General features: G+C 38.1%; 1 protein-coding gene across 1 annotated transcript in view; it reads left to right on the forward strand.

The window, feature by feature from the left end:
• The window catches only part of ENPEP (glutamyl aminopeptidase), a 116,599-nt gene extending 102,145 nt beyond the window's left edge, over window positions 1–14,454 (forward strand). The window contains exons 15-20 of the mRNA XM_069095165.1: window positions 670–743; window positions 851–952; window positions 2,905–3,075; window positions 4,027–4,167; window positions 11,475–11,553; window positions 13,157–14,454. Of these exons, the coding sequence (XP_068951266.1) occupies window positions 670–743; window positions 851–952; window positions 2,905–3,075; window positions 4,027–4,167; window positions 11,475–11,553; window positions 13,157–13,312 (723 nt within the window). The 3' untranslated portion in view covers window positions 13,313–14,454. The remainder of the gene's footprint in view (window positions 1–669; window positions 744–850; window positions 953–2,904; window positions 3,076–4,026; window positions 4,168–11,474; window positions 11,554–13,156) is intronic.
• Window positions 14,455–20,583: the final 6,129 nt, after the last annotated feature.

Here is a 20,583-nt window from a genome sequence, read left to right on the forward strand (position 1 = left end):
GAAGGAAGGAAGGAAGGAAGGAAGGAAGGAAGGAAGGAAGGAAGGAAACCATATTGTCTCTGTTGAATAGGCTCATTGATATTCAAGCACAATTTCAGAAAGGTTCCATTAATATCAGAATATAACAATCTCTATCTTTAGTTATTCTCACGATTACCAGTGAATGATATTTTAAAAGAAGCATCTTCATTTGTTGTCCTATGCCTAGGAGAATTCCATTAGGAATATAGCAGTTTTGTCATGAGGACATTATAGTGTGTATAGACCACATTGCATCTGTAGTTACACCATAGAAATATGGACCAAGTTAGGTGCTATTATTTTCCCCATTTTTTAAAAAGAGGAAATTGAAACTAGGAACATCACAATATACCTAACCATGAGGGACAGAATAACTTATAGTACAAAGAAGAACGTTGATGTGCCCACTATATAACAAGAGGTTAGTGGCAAAGCAAGGCTGGGTCAAAATGACTCCAAATGTGTAGCATGATGATGCCAGTCCTATTCCCTAAGCAAAAGTTTGAGGTCTCAGAGCTTAACAGAAAAGAGTCTTAGTTCAGTTGTATTTACTACATCATCTGATTTCTGTAGAGTTTTCATCACATGAGTGAGACTTGACCAAACAGTGAAGGATACTAATTTTTTTTATGGTTCTTTTTATTTTAGGAATACCTCCGCAGTCAGGTGAAGCCTGTGGCAGATTCTCTGACATGGGAAGATGAAGGAGGACATATTGAAAAGTTATTCCTTATCTATCTTTTAGTGACATGAACATTTGCTGATTTAATTTTTTTAACTAGCTACAACAATTAAACAATGATATTTGATTTTTCTCTCCTTTTCAAAGGTTACTTCGTACCTCAGTTCTAGGGTTAGCATGCAAGATGGGAGATACAGATGCACTCAACAAAGCTTCTGAATTATTTAAGGCGTGGCAAAATGGAACTAGGTGACTATTTACAATGTTTAATTTGCCTTATCTCTTCTTTCATTTTACATTAATAAAACATGTAATGAATTCAGTGGATACATTGTGCACTGGAGAAGATAAAAAGACATAGCTTCTGACCTTAAGTAGCATCTGACATTTTTGCTCAATGGTTAGAGTATTGGGCTGGGAGTCAGGAAGACTTGAGTTCAAATCTAACCTCAGACACTTACTAGGTATATTTGAGAAGGTATTACTGTGAAGTCATGTAAGCTGCATTTCCCTCAGTTTCCCCACCCGTAATAGCACCTAGCTCCCAAGGTTGTTGTAAGGACCAAATGAGATAATAATTGTAAAGTGCTTATTTTAGTTCCTGGCACATAGTAGGAGCTACATAAATGTTAGCTATTATTATTACAACTTGATGGGGGAGATGAGACATGTGTACAGATAAATGTAATGCAAATCAATTAATTTATCAAACAGTAAGAATTTTTTAAGCCCCTGTTATAACTAAGTACCATGATAGGCTGTGAGTATACAGAGAAAAAATGAAACAATTATTATCTTCAAGGAATTTACAATCTGTAAGTTGGAATGCAATTGCAGAAAAGTATAAAAAAAGAGAGAAATCATTTTTACCTATGGAAATCAAAGAGGGTTTCATGGAAGAAGTGATATTTGAGCTGGGCCTTAAAGGAGGGGTAGAGCACAAGAGATGGTAAGAGAGACCTTTAGATATAGAGGACAGAATAAGGGAATGAGCAAAGGCATGGACATGGGAGATGGCAGGTGAAGAATTGGTAGAGAGAGTAGTGGCCAAAATGAAGTATACAAAGAAGAATGACAACAAAGAGGTGAATCTGGAAGCCTAAAGTGTCAGACTAAGGAGCCTGGTATTTATTTAGTAAGCAGTGGTGAGTCATTGAAGATTTGGGAGGGAATGGAATGATGTGACAAAGGTCAGTCTTCAATGGTGGAAGTGGAATGAAAGGAGAAGAAACTAGAAGTCAGAAGAATTGTTATGAGGCTACCATGGTATAAATGCAGAAATGGAAGCTGGGGTTAAGTGACTTGCCCAGGGTCACCCAACAAGTTAGTATCTGAGGTAGGGTTTAAACTTTGATTCCCTGAATCCAAGCCTGGCACTCTATGAATTGTATCAATTGGTGAATAGACATGTGGGCTATGAGAGAGGGAGGAGGCAGGGATGCTGCTGATGTTACAAGGATGAGAAGGTATGATGCCACTGAATAATAATGATGATAATGCTACCTGGCATTTATATGGTACTTACTATGCACTAGGGTTTATACTAAATGCTTTATAAACATCATCTCATTTGATGCTCTCTCTGGGAGGTAAATGCTATTATTATCTCCATGTTATAGCTAAGAAAACTGAGGCAACCAGAAGTTCAAGTACTTGTTTAGGATCACATCCCAGTAAGTGTATGAAGTCTGATTTGAACTCAGGTCTTCTGTAAATCCAGGTCCAGCTCTTTAACCACTGTGCCATCTAGCTGCCTCTAGAAAGTTGTCAATAAAAGAAAGGGTAAAAAAAAAAAGCACTATTCAAGGGATAAATGAGTTCATTTATTTTACAGATGTTGAGTATGAGGTGTGTGCTAACAGACCATCCAAGTGGAAATTTCCAATAGATCACTGGAAATGCTAGTCTGGCATTCAAGACAGAGGCCAAGGCTAGAGAATTAGATTGGGGAGTCATTTTTATCAAGATGATAGCCATGAAATTGAATGAGATGATCAAAGGGACAGAGACAGAGAAAGAAAGAGACAGAGAGGGCAGAGACTTTGGAAACAGCTGTGATTAAAGAATGGAAGAAGCCAGCAAAGGAGACTGGGCAAGAGCAGTTAGAGGTGTTAGGAGGAGAACCAAGAGAATGCAATGAAGTCTTATGATGAAAGCAAACAAAGAGAAATTGTACAAATGAAATACCATGTCTCTTCTAGTCTACCTGTGAATCTCCGTCTTCTGGTGTATCGATATGGAATGCAGAATTCAGGTGATGAAGTCTCATGGAACTACATGCTTTCACAGTACCGGGATACCTCTCTAGCTCAAGAAAAAGAAAAATTCCTTTATGGATTAGCATCTGTGAACAATGTTACTCTTTTATCAAGGTTATTTATGACTTTTTCTTAATTCCATAACAGTAATGTTTCTTTCTTTGTTAAGATGTTTACTATCTTTATTTTTTTTTGCCTGAAACATATGATATGTAAGTTATACTTTACATAGAAACCCAATCATACAATGTAACCAGTATCAATAAGACATGGATTATTTAGTGGCTCTTCCAGTGGTGGCAGGGGAAAATGTTCCATTCTATCCACATTATCTTGCCAGCTCTTCCTCCCACCCACTCTGCCTTGTGACCAACATGCATTCCTGAGATGGTTAACTGGGATCATTGGGATTATAGTCTGTGACTAAATTTAATTGGTTCATGGAGATTCTGAGTTCAAGACATTGGACTCATTTTTACTCCTATGAACAACTGAGCTAAACAATGTCGCATTAACATACATAAGTGTAATCCAAAAATTAGTCAAATACATTTAACTGTGAATCTGCATGTGATAATATGAATATTCCCTCCATTCCTTCTCCAGAAAATATTGGCTTCTTAAACTGGTTTTTATAGAATCTCGTCCAATAGATGAGGGCAGGAAAACATGTTGCTAAATGTTTTAAATGTAGATGTTGTTAAAAGCCATTTTCAAGCAAACAAAAATTCCTTGACAAATGTGCATTGAGCTCCAGGTTTCATATTTTATAAACAAAATATAATTTATTGTTTATTTCATGTCTCAGAATGACTTCAAAAATAAGCTCTCAAAGGTTTTGATAGCTTAGCTTTTTTTGACCTTTTAGAATCATTGATTGACCTTTGACAATAGAACAAGAGATGAAAGAATTAAGCACATTTTTCATCATTTGTCCCATTCAATTAATTTTATGTCAGTTGGTGTCCTAAGAATTGGATTGCTGGTGTCTTACTGGGTAGAATTTAGCTAAGGGTGAAGATTAGAAGTTCCTTTTGAACTGTTTTTCCATTTGGCTTCTTTTAGGTATCTGGAACTTCTCAAGGACACCAACCTCATTAAATCCCAGGATGTATTTAGTATTATCCGATATATTTCATATAATAGCTACGGCAAGTACATGGCTTGGGACTGGATACGACTCAACTGGGAATATTTAGTCGACAGGTGTGTTGACTGGTTTTTTGTTTTCTTTGCTTATGACTGCCTAGAGACATTTTATTCTCTCTCTCTCTCTCTCTCTCTCTCTCTCTCTCTCTCTCTCTTTCTCTCTCTCTCTCTCTCTCTCTCTCTCTCTCTCTCTCTCTCTCTCTCTCTCTCTCTCTCTCTCTCTCTCTCTCTCTCTCTCTCTCTTTGCATTTTGGAGGGGGGAAGGCAGGGAAATTGGGGTTGAGTGACTTGCCCAAGGTCACATGGCTCATAAGTGTTAAATGTCTGAGGCCACATTTGAACTCAGGTCCTCCTGAATCCAGCTAGCCTCCCCAAGACATTTTATTCTTGTAGTAACTATCTCCTATTTCTATAAATGTCATTGGCTCAAGGGGTATGTGTTTAGAGATCAAGGAAAATGCAATTTTTCATGAAAGGAACAAGAACCAAGTTGACTTCATGTCACCTCTTTTTGAAAGAATTAGTTCTTTTTTTTTTTTTAAGCAATTGGGGTTAAGTAACTTACCCAAGGTTAGATGCCCAGTTTTTTAGGTTAAGTGGTGTTGAGGGTGTTGTTTTTTAGCCATGTCAGTTGTGTCCAACTCTTTATGACCCCATTTGGGATTTTCTTGGCAAAGATACTGGAGTGCTCTGCCACTTACTTCTCCAGATAATTTTACAGATGAGGAAACTGAGGCAAACAGGGTGAAGTGACTTACCCAGCTTACACAGGTAGTAAGTATCAGAGACCATATTGAACTCAGGTCTTGACTCAGGATTGCACTCCAGGCTCAGTGGTCCATCCACTGAAACACCTAGTTAGCCTAGGTTTAAAGTTAAAAGGGACCTAAGTCCCTGTAAGAGGTCATTGAGTCAAGATCTTAATTTTACAGATGAAGAAACTGAGACCCAAAGAGTGATTTGCTGCTTTTGAAGGAATTAAACATGATAATACTTACAAAGTGTTTAGCACAGTGTCTAGAACACAGTAGGCACTTAATCAATGCTTGATACCTTGCCCTTCTCTTCCTTTGCCAAGGATCACAAAGCTAGTAAGTATCTGAGGAAGACTTTGAGTCTAGATCTTCCAAATCCCAGTTCTAGTGCTCTATTGATTACACCAGACTATTCAAATTTCAGGTCTGTAATTTATGACTTATGTAAATGGATCTCAGTTTTCTGATCTCTGAAATAAGGTGTAAAATTAGACAGGAACTAAAGCACTTTACAATTTTGCATCTGTGATCTCTGATTTCTCCGTAAAATGAATGGGTTGAACTAAATAGCAGCTAGGGTCTTTTCCAACTCTGTCCATGATTCTGTGGTCCTTTGACCAATCTTTTTGAACTTCAATTTCCTCAGCTGTAAAATGAGCAATGACTATTAAGGCCCTTTCCAGATCTAAATGCTAATTTCATGATATCAGTGCTCAAACTTTTCCTTTACTAATATGAGCCACATCTCTTTATACTCTATTTTGACCTAAAAATAGTAGTAGCAGCAGCAGTAGTAGTACTAGTAGCAGCAGTAGCAGCAACAGCAGAAGTAGTAATACTTTTTTTTTTTAAGCAATTGGGGTTAAGTAACTTGCCCAAGGTTACACGGCCAGTGTGTGTGTGTGTGTGTGTGTGTGTGTGTGTGTGTGTGTGTGTGTGTGTGTGTGGTGTGTGGGTGGGTGGGTGGGTGGGTGTGGGTGTTAAGTATCTGAGGTGGAACCAATCCGGGTTCTCCTGACTCTGGGGCTGGCACTGTCACTCACTGTGCCACCTAGCTGCCCCAGTAATACTTTTTTTTAACCCAGTAATTATCTTTGATGTATCTGAGCAGTACATGACAAAAGAGTTATATATCCTATTCTATAACACATTTTATGAAGAAGAAAACTCTGAAGGAGAAAGGTTTAGTAAGAAAGAAAGGAGAAATGCTTCTCCAGCCTTCCTTTCTTTTATCTCTCCTTCATGTAGAAGAATCATTCCAATGCTCTTGATCTAAGACTTTCATAATTTCAGGCTTATTCAATAGAGGCATAGAAGTTGGTAGTAGGTAGCAATAGGTATCTATCTATCTCTATCTATCATCTATCTATCAACTTATCAGAATTGATCATTGACCTTCTGCCATCCTCAATTTGAGAAATCAGTTTGGCATCATGGGAAAAACACCCATGGGAATTAGGTGACCTATATTATAATGTAACTGTTATTATGACTGAGCAGGTCACTAACCATTTGTGGGCCTCAGTTTTTCTCATTTGTATGTCGGAGGTGATACTAGTTGTATTGCTCATTTCAAAATGCTGTTGTAAGGAAATTATTTTGTAAACATTGGAGTTTTCTGCTGTTGGGGGCAATTGTAATAGGCAATATCAAAGGCATTTACTTCTATCACCACCTCCCTTCCTTACCTCCTTACTCCTTTCCATAGCACCCTAGCTAAATGACAGCGAATAATACCAGCAACATAAGGAACATCAACTACTACAGTGATAAGTCCTTTTCTTCCTTTCCTTTTTTCACTGTTCAGTTTACCAGGGAAAAATTCTCTGTTTTATGATTTTTCTCACCATGACCCAAATTATGTCTCTAATTTGACCAGACTGGCCCAAGGCCTTTAACATTTCTTCACAGTCTAATGACCTAATTTTCATGTGGTATTTGAAATGGTCCAATATGTGAAATTATATGACAACCATATGCCCATGACAAAAAACAAAGGAACAACCACAAAAAAAAAAAACCAGGAGGTGAGAACAATCTAATTACAACTAGCTTGAATAAATATTAATTTCTCCATGAGAACTGAAATAAGTTTGAACAAAAATTGAGCTAGGCTTCACCCAAGGAAAAAAAAAAACTTTTTTTTCCTCAGGCTTCTATCTTTTTTCTCAAACTTCAAAATGGCTATTTTTAGCAGCGTCTATCTAAACACAATTTATTGTCAGCTTCTTTGATTTTTGTGATGCGTCTTGAAGGACATCTGATGATCATGTTAGCAACATCCTTGCCAGCTTGAGACACAGCCACAGAACTCCAGATTGCTAGAGGATTATTACTTCTTTTTTGCTTTTCCCACTAAAGTTTAGGATGAAACCCCAGTGTACAATGAACTCCCTAATAACAATAGTACAAAGGGATAAAACTTGATGTTTCCCTTTTAATTTTATGTGTGAATAAGAAACTCATTCAAAGGGACATAAATGGAAACAACTTCAATAGTGTCTTCTAAGGCAGCAGGCTTGATGCTCTCCTAGAAATATTTTTTCTTTGCATGGCCTTAGTAATATTGCAATGGTAAGGACTTTAGAGAACTATGATAATTGCTTTTAAAAATGACTACAATATGTGTAAAATAATAGTAACAATATCTAGCATATATAGTGCTTTAAGATTGGCAAAATGCTTTACAAATATTATTGCATATTATCCTTAGTGGTTGATAGGGACTACTTTTGCCCCCATTTTGCTGTTTTTCAGTTGTCCTGTCCAACTCTTTATTACTCCATTTGGGGTTTTCTTGGCAAAGATACTGTAGTGGTTTGCCATTTTCTTCTCCAGGTCATTTTATAGATGAGGAAATTGAAACAAACAAGAGTTCATTAATTTGCCCAAAGTCACACAGCTAGTAAGTATTAGAGGCTGGATTTGAACTTAGATCCTCCTGAATTCATGGCTGGCATCTTGTAGCAGCAAGCACCCCAAGTGTCCTCAGGGTTTGCAGCTACCACAGGTTGTTGGATCTGCTTTGTTAAAGGAAAGCAACTCAAAATGGGTTAACAAGCTTACTTTAATCAGTCAGACATATATCGTTTACCTTGTTCAGGAGAAAAGGTCAGCACCCTGAACCTCAAAGTATACAGGCATAATTATCAAGACAGAAACATCAAGTAGACAGATTTCCAAACTGTCCAACCATTACATCCATACCCAGTCAACATCTGGGTTTCCACATTCTGGGTTTTTCAAAGCCGGGGGACTCTCAACAACGGCTTCCCAGAATTCAGATCAAATCACAGAACACTTCTCAAAGTGAGTCCCCAAAACAAAGCTACACATCAGGGCTTATATAGCCTTCTCCTGGCTCAGAGAATGTAACAACCTTATTGACTCACTGGCCAATCAAGAAGTATCTACTGAAAAACAAGCCTCCCCCACCCCAGGCTTCAGGTGCACATTAGCCTAGGGGCAGCGAAGATCTTTAAAATTTACATTCTTATTACAGCATCCTATCCACTATACCACCTAGCTTCCCCAGTCTCATTTTACACATGAGGAAACACAGAGGTTAGATGACTTCTCCAATGTCACATAGCTAGTATATGAGGCTAGATTGGAAGCCAGATCTTCCAAACCCTGGGTCTAAACACTGTACTACCTAGCAGCCTCAGAGTAAAGATAAAAAGATTCCATGACAAAATCACTTTTATAATCTTTGAGATCTCATTGTGTCATACTGCTAAGTCTTACAAATAATGAACAGGAAGAGGAGAAGGAGGAGGAGGAGGAGGAAAAAAAGAAGGAGGAGGCGGAAAAGGAAATTATAGTCTATTCTCTACAATTCCTGCCCATGAAGATCCAATCCAACATCTTGCCTTTTTTGATGTTAACACTGCACATTTGAAAAATTTCTCCTTCATTTTTTGATTCTTAAGTAATTGGTATTTTCCTTCCTTTTTATCTGTAAGCATGAAAGTGGTTGTCTCAGTTTAACCATGTTAGTTCACACAACACTAACTTAATCTTGCTTCTAAAGTTAGACACAAGAAGGAAAAATTCAGTATAAAGTCACATGTAGCCATGAAAATTTGAAATTAGCTAACATTCCTTCAATTTGGAAAAAAAATATGAAAAATTCACAATTTAAAAAAAGTTTATCCCCCACCCCACCCCCAACTCCATTGCTTGCTAAAGTTTACAAAGTTTTTGGCAATATTTAACCTATATTGAGCTGTGTTTTACTAAAGATGGCATCTTCACTCAAACAAATGTAGTTTGTAAATGTCTTATTGCTTAGTTTTCAAGAGTGACTGTGGCCAAAAAGTCATCAACCTGTAGCAAATCTGATTGATCTATTTCTCTTTTAGCTAGGCTCTGTCACTGACTTTGTGCCCTTGGGCAAACTACTTACCTCCTTTTAGCCTTGATTTTCTCAACAGTAAAATCAGAGGGTTCAACTCTGTGGCCTCTAAGGTGTTTTCCAATTCTCAATCTAGCATCCCAAGATTCGAAAAGCTGACACCTATATGCTGCACCACCCAGTCTGATGATCTGTACTGACATCCCACCTGCTGCTATGCTACAGCAATATTAGCCCTTTGACACTCTGATGAACTCCTTCTCAGGATGTTTTTAAATACATAAAATACATAGGATAACAAAGGAAATTCATAGTTATTAAAATATGGTAAGAAAAAAAGTTCATAGATTACAACTTAAGAACATCTGCTTTAGAAGGAAAAATCAGATGGGACATCTGTCTGTCTTAGAGAAACTGGCCTGGTTTACCTTGGGAAAGGCATTTCCTCAGTTTAGTACTCTTTGCCTCATAGTAATTTTTCATGTAAAAATGTGGTATGCTTGTAATTGCCCCCTGACTCCATCCTGCCCAGTAGAATATAAGTTCCTTGAGGGAAAGTGTAGAGCACAAAAGAGAGAGACAGAAGATCCCTGAGAATAAATTTGGAAGTGGATTTTATTACCGAAGGACTGCTGGGGTCACATACCCAGATCAGACAGTGAGTTGGCATGGACAATGTGCCAGTTTTTAAAGAGATTACAATATTCAGGTTACATAAGCTGAAACTACAATCAGTGATCGATCAGTGTATATTTGAATTTTCCCAAGCCCACAAAGTTTTTCCCTAGGCTGAGGGACAGGGAACCTAGAATGGGTGGAGATGGGGAATATTTGGTAGGTGGGTGGGGGGGAAGGGGACAGGGAAGAATGGAGCAGCGATTTTATCCTAGGCTGAAATTCCTGCTCACAGATCAATAAAGGGAGGGAAGGGTGGAGTTGTGCTGAAATTCCTGCTCACAGATCAATTAGGGGAGGGAAGGGTGGAGTTGTGTTCAACAAAGGAAGATTTCATTTTTGTCTTTGTTCCTGACTCATGGTAGAAGCTTAGTCTATTAAGCTGAATTGGATGTAAACAGACTAAGGCAGGCTCTACACATTCAGTGCCTATATGCTGAATGGACTGCTTACAATAAAGCCTTTCCCAAGTTGGAGAATGTCCTTGGAGACCTTTTTGGGAATTTTATGGTCTTTCCCATTCCCAGCTGTCTGATCCATAAAAGAGAATTCACAAGTGGCTTGAATTTTCTCCTAGGAAAGAAGAATTATTAAATGGCATAAAAGGAGTATAACTTTTTTTTTTTATCATTTCCCTAACTTTTTCTGAGGGTAGTGAGTCAGGAGCCCCAGGTTTTCAGTCTAGTTCTACCAACAATTAACTATATAATCTTAGAAGAGTCACTTTGCTCCTGTAGGACTGTTTTCTTACCCATGTAATAAGGGGAGTGCAGCCAGTAGAAAGGAAGTTTCTTCCTCAGCTAAGAGAGCCTTGAGTCAGGAAGACTTGAGTTCAAATTCAGCTTCAGAAACTTACTAGCTGTGTGGACTCTGGTTCCATTTTTCTCAACTGCAAAATGAGGTTAATATAGCACTTAGCTCCTAGAATTGTTGTGATGATTAAAGGAGATAATATATGTAAAATGCTTAGCACAGTACCTGGTACATAGTTTCTTGGCAAAGATACTGGAGTGGTTTGCCATTTCCTTAATGAGGAAATTGAGGCAAACAGGGTTAAGTGACTTGCTCAGGGTCACATGGCTAGTGTCTGAAGCCAGATCTGAATTCAGGAAAATGAGTTCCAGACATCAGACCACTGCACCACCTAGCTGTTTCTAGTGGGTACTTAATAAATGCCCTTCCCTTCTCTCCCCCTTGAGGGCAGGACTATTTTCACATAGCACTGAGCCTTGTATTTAGCAGGCACTCAGTAAATGCTTGTTGAATTGGACTGGATTATTCCAGTTGATCTCAAAATCCCAGCATGACTCTAATTAGCACCTACCCTCCATGGTTGGGAGGTTGGGAAGATAAAATGAGATAAGAATTGTAAAGTGCTTAACAGTGGCATTAGAGACAGCTTAGACAGGTTGGTCTCTGAGATAGGGTGATTTTATGACTTTCTAGTAATTTGACAATTGCTTTAAAAAGAAACCCTCTCCCCTCCCCCATGATGGAAATACCTTCTGAATCTAAATCTCTAATTCAGAATTCTATGCCCTTAATACTGTCTTTTGCTCTCCTGAATTTTCTTTCAGGTTCACTATCAATGACCGAACCCTTGGCCGAATTGTGACAATAGCAGAACCATTTAACACTGAGTTCCAGCTCTGGCAGGTATGAATCTTAACTATCACCCAATATTCCTCTTTTTCAAAGACAGCCTGGACTAGTCTTCTATTGAACTTCCTCCCTGCAATGCCACAGGGTTAGATATGATGAGGTCAAGAGATGGTGAGATCTTAGAAAATATAGGGTTTTTTTTTTCTATTTAGAAATACCACAGGGTAATAATACCACAAAGTATTTGGCATACCACAAGGCAAAAATCTAAGGTCTCAGAGCCTTTAAGACAGCTCTATGGGCCTATTTAGGTTGCCAAGGAACCAAGGTTGCTCCTTTTGCTTTGGGAGGTATGACCCTTTTGCTCTGGGGTGATTTGTCCAAGATTAGATTCCATTGAGACTTCTTGTGCTTAGTGTTTCAAAACCAAAGGTTTAAATCTCTTTATCCCTCATAGGTATCCCTATCCTTCCCTTCTTTCCCCTCCTCTCTCTCTCTCTCTCTCTCTCTCTCTCTCTCTCTCTCTCTCTCCCTCCCTCCCTCCCTCTGTCTTTCCCTCTCTCTGTGTGTCTTTCTGTCTGATGGAAGACAGAAAAAAAGACTTTGGGGCATGTTTACTCTGAGAAACACAATTTTGAAAGTTTTACAAAATTATTGTAATTAGTATCCCATGTTTTATTATTGGATTGAGGATTATAGACACTATGGTTCCAGGGATAGACTCTTTGTGTATTTGGGGAACAATTAAGAACAAGCCAAAAAGGGGTTTAGGGATTTGGAATCTTTGGAAGATCATTTTAAAATGCTCTTAGACCCTGAAGTAAGAAATCCTCAAAACAGAGTTAAGCACTGGACAGGGACATAATGGAAAGAACATTGACTCTGGAATTAAAGACTCAAGGTTCAAATCCTGCCTGTGATAGTTACTACCTTTGTGGCCTTGGGCAGGTCACTTAACATCAGTGAGCCTCACCTTCCCCATCTGTAAAAATTTGTGAGTGTGTGTGTAGGGGAAGGGGTGTTGCATGACCCTGAAAGTCTTAGCCATGTAAGATGACCATAAAAGTAGATGACCACAAAAGTCTTTCTTTTTTTTTTATCTATGACCCTTTGAAATCCAAACCCTACTTTTATGATCTGGCTTTGGATTATGAGTGCCACTCACTACTTTTGTTATTTGGGAATGAATCATTTAATCTTCATGGAGCTCATTTTTCCTCTGCAAAATACAGACATGGACTAAATGGTTTCTGACATCTCTTCCAACTCTAAATTTATGTTCTATCCTAGAGATGAAATTTACCAGCAAAACTACACTAGGAAGAAGTTGCCTTAGTATAGAAGGAAAGGACCTAACATATACACTCAAATTTCAGCAGCCAATAGAAACCAGAGACAGGCATGCTGACCTGTGGGGTGCAAGGTGCCATCATGTGTACTATAGAGTTGCTTAGGGTTGGAAGATTTGGAAAGTATTGACCTAAGAGGATTTGAATTTCAACTTGGAAGCTGAACTTGGAAGTCTATTTATGGTGGGTCCAGATTCTAGGGCAGAAGGGATCCAGAGTCACCATCTATAGATGGTCACTGAAAAGCTAGAAAATTAATTAGTCTCAGGATGGGTTGTTGTTTTTAATTCTTCCTTTCTCTTTTCTAGATAAAAACCTTTTTTGATAAATACCCTGAATCTGGAGCAGGAGCAGCTTCTCGAGAGAATGTTCTGGAAACAGTGCAGAATAACATTGAGTGGTTGAAACTTCACAGAGAGGACATCAAAGAGTGGCTGCTTTATGCTTCCTCTAGAGAGAACTAAGGAATTTAAAATGTTTTATGAATTAATTTTTCCTTCCATTAAACTCTTACTTAGGAGACTGATTTCAGAAACACTATGGATATAGACTAAAAACACAAATACTACCACTTGCTGGAAGTGTGTGTGTGTGTGTGTGTGTGTGTGTGTGTGTGTGTGTGTGTGCTCTCACCTCTTTTGCAAAGCTTTCCAAAAAATCCCCCTTTGTTTATGAGGAAGATACTAGCATAGTATTGTATAAACTCAGGGATCCCTTCCGAGTACTTTGTAGGAAATCCTTTACATACTGAAGAGAATTTAATAGTCATTTAATGTCTTTAAGGATCATTCTTTACATCTCAAACCTGTGGGGGAAAAGGAACATTTTAGTCTTAGCTTTTACATTCTTAGGACCAAAGAAACACCACTTAATCTTCTCTCCTGATAGATTTTTAAAGTTTAAATACCGGCACTTGAGGGACCAATATCACCATCTTAATCTTTATTTTATTATTCAGAATCCTACAGACCTAATTTCATTTTATTCACATTTGTCTTACTACTTTAAATCCTGTCAAAGTAACTAGAGCTTAAGTCAGACTCAATGAGTGCATTTATTAGCCAGAGTAGTAAGATGACAGTTGCCTTCACTTTCTACAAAATCAACAAGAGAAGTCTACCTTCCTTTTTCAAATAAAGATGAAATTTTACCTTGAAAAAATTACTATTTTCAAATGTCATTTTTATTCTTGGCCAAATGGTTTCTCAGACATGTACAAATTTAGCACATGGTAAATAGACTGCAAAGCTGAACACCTACCAAATTCACAAATGAGAAGACATTTCACTCAATTAGGAACACAGATCGACATTTGGAAGGAGAGTTCCAAATCCAAGGCCATCTGCTTCAACCTCCTTATTTTACAGATAAAGAAACTGAAGTATCTTTCCCAAGGTCCTTCAGGTGGTGACAGAGGCAGCATTTGAACCCAGATTCTGTGGCTCCAGAATGAGTCTTCTTGAAGAACTCTTCCTCCAAGAGCAATGCAAAATTAGAAGGAATTTTACAATTTCTCTTAATGAGTAGCTCCATAGTGAAGTCCTGTGGCAAATCAGCTTCTCTAAGCTTCATATGGTATTTGCTCTTGCCCTTAATAAAATTGTTATTGTTGTTCATTCTTTTTTCCCAGTCATGTCTAACTTCTAATGATCCCATTTGGGGTTTTCTTGGAAAAGACACTGGTGTGGTTTGCCATTTCCTGCTCCAGCTCATTTTACAGATGAGGAAACTGAGGCAAAGGGGTTAAATGACTTGTCCAGGGTCACACAACTGTAGTGTCTGAAGCTGGATTTGAAATTGGGTCCTCCTGACTCTAGACCTTGTGCTTTATCCACTGTGTCACCTAGCTATTATAAAATTACACATATACAATTTCATTTGAATCTCACAACCCAGTGAGGGAGGTAATATAGACATTATTTCCATTATGCAGATGAGAAAATGGAGAGGTTAAGTGATTTGCCTGTACTAACATAGCCAAAAAGAATTAGAGGCTGAATTCAAATCCAGCTCTTCCTACCCTGAAGTCCTGTGCTCTCTTTCTGATCATCACACTCCCTTTGCTAGGAATATGTGTTGAGAAAGGAACAGGCATATTCCTATCACTTAAATAGGTTTCAATATCAAGAATGAATTTGAAATGGCTTCTGATCACATTTCAAATTCAGCAGAATGAAAAACAGAACCACAGCACAGTGTTACACTCACCAAATACTGCACACAGGGACTGCAAAGTCAGCCCATGCAACCACTACCCAAAACACAAGTTCCTTCTTTCACATACCTATTAAATACATATGTGTTCATCTAGTTTCTGTTTGAATACCTTCTATGATAGGGAATTCACTACCTCCTGAGGCAGCCCATTCCACATTTGGATAGTGCTAGTTGCCTTCTATGGGCAACAGGGGTATGCAGTGGATAAAACATTGGACCTGGAGTCAGGAAGACCTGATTTCAAATTTGGTCTCAGACACTTATTAGCTGTGTGACCCTGGGCAAGTCACTTAATCTCCATGCATCAGTTCCTTCATTTGTAAAATAGGATTAATAAAAACATCTGCCTCACGAGGTTGTGGAGAGATTCACAAAAGAAACATGTAAAGCACTTTGAAAACCTTAAGGTTAACTATATAAAAACTATTTTATTATCCATAATTTTGTTACTGATGAAAACTAATCACATCTTGGACACTTTCCTTAGGACATGACCAAGTTAAACAATATTCTCCCTAAAATGTGGTGTGGGTTGTGTAAGACAGTCTAGTTTTGACTTCCTGAGTTTCTCCTTCCCCTCCTCATTCTTGTTATATACCCTGGGGACACATATTCTTTATCATTGCCACCTTGCAAACTTCATTACCTAACAGATGACTTGTCTCAAAGACAGGCAAAAATAGCAAAAATATTCTCAGCTTGTAACTTCGAATCAAGACTAGAGAAAGGATGAAAAACAAGCAAATTTGGCAGAAGAGCTTTGATTTGTTCGATTATCCTTAATTGCTTTTTAAAAAGAAAACACATGAAGAATCATAAAATGCTAGCTTGATGTTCAAAGTTAGCAGACTGATCCTGACCATTAATGAGAATTAGAAGCCCCAACTTCAAATCTTAACCACAAAGAGAACCAGAGCTACATGTTCTTATATTGGTTTATTTGGACAAATAAGGAAGTGGGATGGTTTATCCTAACTTTTTCCTGGGGGGAGGGGGCAGAGGGAGAAGGAAGGAGAAAGTAGTGAGCTATTTTCCAGCCTTTAATGAAATGGGAGGGAACTTTGCCTCAGTCCTCTTCAGGGCATACTGAATTGAAAAAGCATTCTTTGGGGTCAGTGTGGTCCTCGTTAATCAGCATGACAAAAGCTGTGCATACTTTGAAAGAAATCAACTGCCACTCCCAGGGCGAGCAGGATCTACTAAGGAAAAAACATTGTGAGGGACTGATAGAGCTATGGCCAGCAGCACATGCATTAGAAGTTCTGGTTTTGTGATGATGCTCAGGGAAAAAAAATTCTGCAATGTTTCATTTCCAAAAGCAATAAATTTATTCCCAAATTAAAACTATGAGCTTCCAAGATTAAACTGGATGGAGGGCTCAGTGACAGGACAAATGAATTGCCTTTCAAAGTAGAGTCTATTCTCATAGCAAAAAAGTTCTTGCTTCTTCCAGTGAGTTAACTCCAGAATTCCAAATCACTGCCATGGTGTCAAGCTGACATTGAACAGGGGCTGTGATGCTAACAAAAGAAAACCTTAGAGACAGATAGGAGCAGATGTTATGAATAGCATGTGGTAGCATCTGGAGTACCCCTTCTCTCATGTAGAGTCCCCCAGAAAAGTGGTCTCAAGTTCAAAATATTATGTAGATGTGCATTTGCTCAAAACCATAGCTCATAAGCCCCCACGGAATCATTTCCTTATACTAATCAGACAAAGGACATAATTAGTTCAAAACAAGGCATTTGGTAAAATTGTATAAGGAGTAGGCAAAGATCATTTTGCCTATGAGCCAGGCACATTCTTCCACAAATATACATAACCATCAGTAGTAAGAATGGACACACCTAGGGAATCTTCATGGAGGGACACATACATAGGGAACATGTACTATCAGATAGGTCTTATACACAAAGGGGCAACTCAAGTCTCCAAAATGGCAGGACCACCAATATCTTTGACAATATCTACTGGGCTTGGTCTCTGGTGGTCCTGCATGGCTTATCTTCACTGCCAGGCATGTAGTCCCAACCAGGAATGACTCAGCTGGTGTCTGCTATCCATTTCTAAAGGGTGATCTCATGATCACAGCTTAGATATTTCATTAGTCACATCATTATTGTTCTGCTATCTACTTCCAGCTTCTGACCATAGCTAGAGTTTTTGTTTTGTTTTGTTTTTAGAGTGCCACCTTTTTCTCAGAAGATGAGGAATGATCTCTATCATTTCTCTTTTATCTTAGAGTCTAGACTTAAACTTTAGCTTTTTTAAGGATGAAAACAGAAAAAGACCTACAAAGACCTTATCACATGAGCGAAAATTTCTTAGATGCTTTTATCCCCATGTGAAGGGTGTGTCAGTTCCCAGAGCCCTCACCATCTGGGATATTTCTCTGTAGAAGGACAATTTCCACCTCTAGGAGCCAAGCTCTTTTGAAATACAGAACTTGTCATTCATTCATTCTGTAAGTATTTATTAAACACTATCTATGTATGAGACACTGTGCTTGTCACTGGAGATAAACAAAAATAAAAGATTCCTTGTCCTCAGGAAGGTAATATTCAGTTTTGAGAAAATAACATGCACACAGATAAGTAAATACAAAGCAAAAGGTGGGGGTGGAGGGGGGGAGAGAACTAAGAATCCTTGGTGATTCTTGACAATTCTCCAAGATCATGACAGGAGATAAAGGAATTATCTGGATGAATCCTGAGGAAGTTAGAGACTCTCAGAGGCAGAGATGAGGGAGAAGTATATACTTGGCATTAGGTAACAGCCTATACTAAGACAGGGCGATGGGAAATGGAACATCACATATAAAGAACAACAAAGGGGCATTTGGGTTGCAACTGGGAGTGTTAGCTAGATAGAGAACATAAGCCTTTATCTGTTTGCTTTTTCATTCCTTATGTCTGGGTTGAATCCCCATCATCAGACAAACATCTGACTTAAGGCTAGATATTCCTAAGAACCTTTAGTTTCCCAAGAAAATGAAAAGACAATCTGGCCTCAGACACTCAATACTTACTCACCTTGTGACCTTGGGTGAGTCACTTAACCCCAATTGCCCTGTCTTCCCCCTCCAAAAAAAAAAAAAAGCAAGAAAATGAAAAGAGGAGGGGAGTAGCAAGAACAAAAGTCCCTTAGGTGGATCTATACCAAAATAATAATAATAATACAAGCTATATTGCAGGCACTGTGGTAAATGCTTTACAAATATTTCATTTGAACCTTACAATAACCATGGGAGGTAGATGCTATTGTTATTCCCATTTTGCAATTGAGAAAACTGAGGAAAATTAAGGTTACATTACTTGCCCAGAGCCACACAATGTATTTGAAACTGGATTTGAACTTAGGTCTTCCTAACTCCAGACCTATTCTACTGGCTCAAAAATAATTAGGCAGGGAAAGAATCTGGAAATCAAAGTTTTAAAAACAAATGTTAAAAATTGTTTTTATGTGCAACTGGAGATAAGATATACAGGCAATGGGGTATAGAAATCCATCTTGTCCTACAAGAAAGTAAGGCAGGGGATGGAGGAGTAAATAAGAGAGAACAGATTAGGGGAAGGGGTATTCAGTTTGCTTGCTACCTTGGGGTGGGGGTAAGGGAGAGATGGGGAAAATATTTGTAAATCTTGTGGAAATGAATTTTGAAAAAAATTAATAAATACTTTTATTTTAAAAAATAGACTTCCTTTGACACAGACACTCCACAGTGACCATGTTTTACCACTAGGTGGTACTACTAGCCAATAACCTGATCCTATTCAACAGGAAGAACCAAGAAATAATGTTAGAATCCACTCACCCTGTGTACCTTGCTGAAGGAGATGCTGGAAAAGTGTAAACCTCTCTATGGTTCTCTGAAGGTGGAAAACTCGTTATATCTAAGCTCCATTTCTACCTAGGTAACCACTGTTTCACTTTTTCTTTTGTATTCCTGAGCATTTTACATACTGCACACCAAATAGCAGGTATTTAATAGATGTCTGTTGTTTGATTAATTGATTGATTTGCCCCCATATCTTCTTGACTTGAAGACTAGGCACCTGTCCATTATCCCATGTTTTCATCTCTCACCCTGATAAAAATTAGAGGAATTTGAAATACCACTTTGACTCACCAAGAAGTAAATTGTCAATCAGCTAAAAGGACATTTGATTAATTTAAAGAAAAACATATTGTATCTATTGGTTTACAACATGCAATATTCACAAGTTGTATTATAAGCTTCCTTTTTCTATTGCTCCAGCAAGAGAGTCATTACGTGCCTAATGACTTTAGAGAAAACAGAAAGGTTACAAGGGAATATCTTAGACCACAGGTTCCCAACCCCTGACTTAGCTCTTCTCATCAATACAATGAACTAGACAATCCCAAAGGACTCAGGATGAAAAATGCTATACACTTCCAGAGAAAGAACTGATGTAGTCTACATGCAGATCAAAGCATACTATTTTTCACTTTCTGTATTTTTTTTTCGTGGTTTAATTTTCTCCTTTGTGTCTGTATCTTCTTTCACAAGATGAATACTATGTTTTGCATGGTTGAACATGTATAATGTATAACAAATTACTTACTATTTTGGAGGTGGGGGAAGGGAGAAAGAAAATTTAAACAAATGTTTAAAATTGTCTTTACATGTAATGGGGTAAAATAAAATATTATTTTTTTAAAAGACCTGAGTTCAAGTCTTTCCTCTAAATCTCATCTCAAAAATTAGGGTAATGATTACTTTTCACTACTTCACCTCACAGGACTAGCACAAGGAAAATATTTTGTAAGCTGTAAAGGGCTTTATAAATGGGAACTAGTGATTATTATTTTGCTGCTGCTTTCCAACTTGAAAATATTCAGTGACTCCCTGATGCCTAATGAATAAAATCCAGGCTAGCATTTGAGACTTCAATTTTTATTTCCACTGTTTCCTTTCCCATTAAAAACTTCTATCAATAGTATGGAAGTTAGAAGATGAAGTTGGGGCTTAAGATAATGAGTTCTGCTTCAGAAATATTTAGTCTGAAATGTCTACTACTTATCTACTAGTCTGAGATGTCCAAGAGACAATTAGAAATATGATACTGGAGGCCAACAAAAGGTAAGACTAAAAAAAAAAAGATCTGAGCAGCGTTAGCATAGAGAAAATAGTTGAGTCCATAGAAACTAATGAAATCACCAGGAGAAGTAACATAAAGGGACAAGAGAAGAGGGCTCATGACAAAGCCTTGAGAAACATCCACAGCTAGTGAGTATGACCTGGATGAAGACCCAGCAAAGGAGACTGAGGAGTGGCCAAACAGGAAAGAAGAAAGCCAGGAGGAGAGAGTGACAGTGTCCAAAGCTGATGAGAGGTCAAGAAGGATAAAGATTGAGAAAAAGTTATTTGATCTATCAGTTTAAGAGATCATTGGCAACTTTGAAGAGAGCAGTTTCAGTTGAATGATGAGGTCAGAAGTCAGACTGCAAATGCTTCAGCAGAGAATGAATGGAATTATCAATTGTAGATTACTTT

Source organism: Petaurus breviceps, unplaced genomic scaffold (assembly GCF_028583685.1).
Source record: "Petaurus breviceps papuanus isolate PSGF00001 unplaced genomic scaffold, PetGlider_PUasm1.0 126, whole genome shotgun sequence".
Lineage (NCBI taxonomy): Eukaryota > Metazoa > Chordata > Mammalia > Diprotodontia > Petauridae > Petaurus > Petaurus breviceps.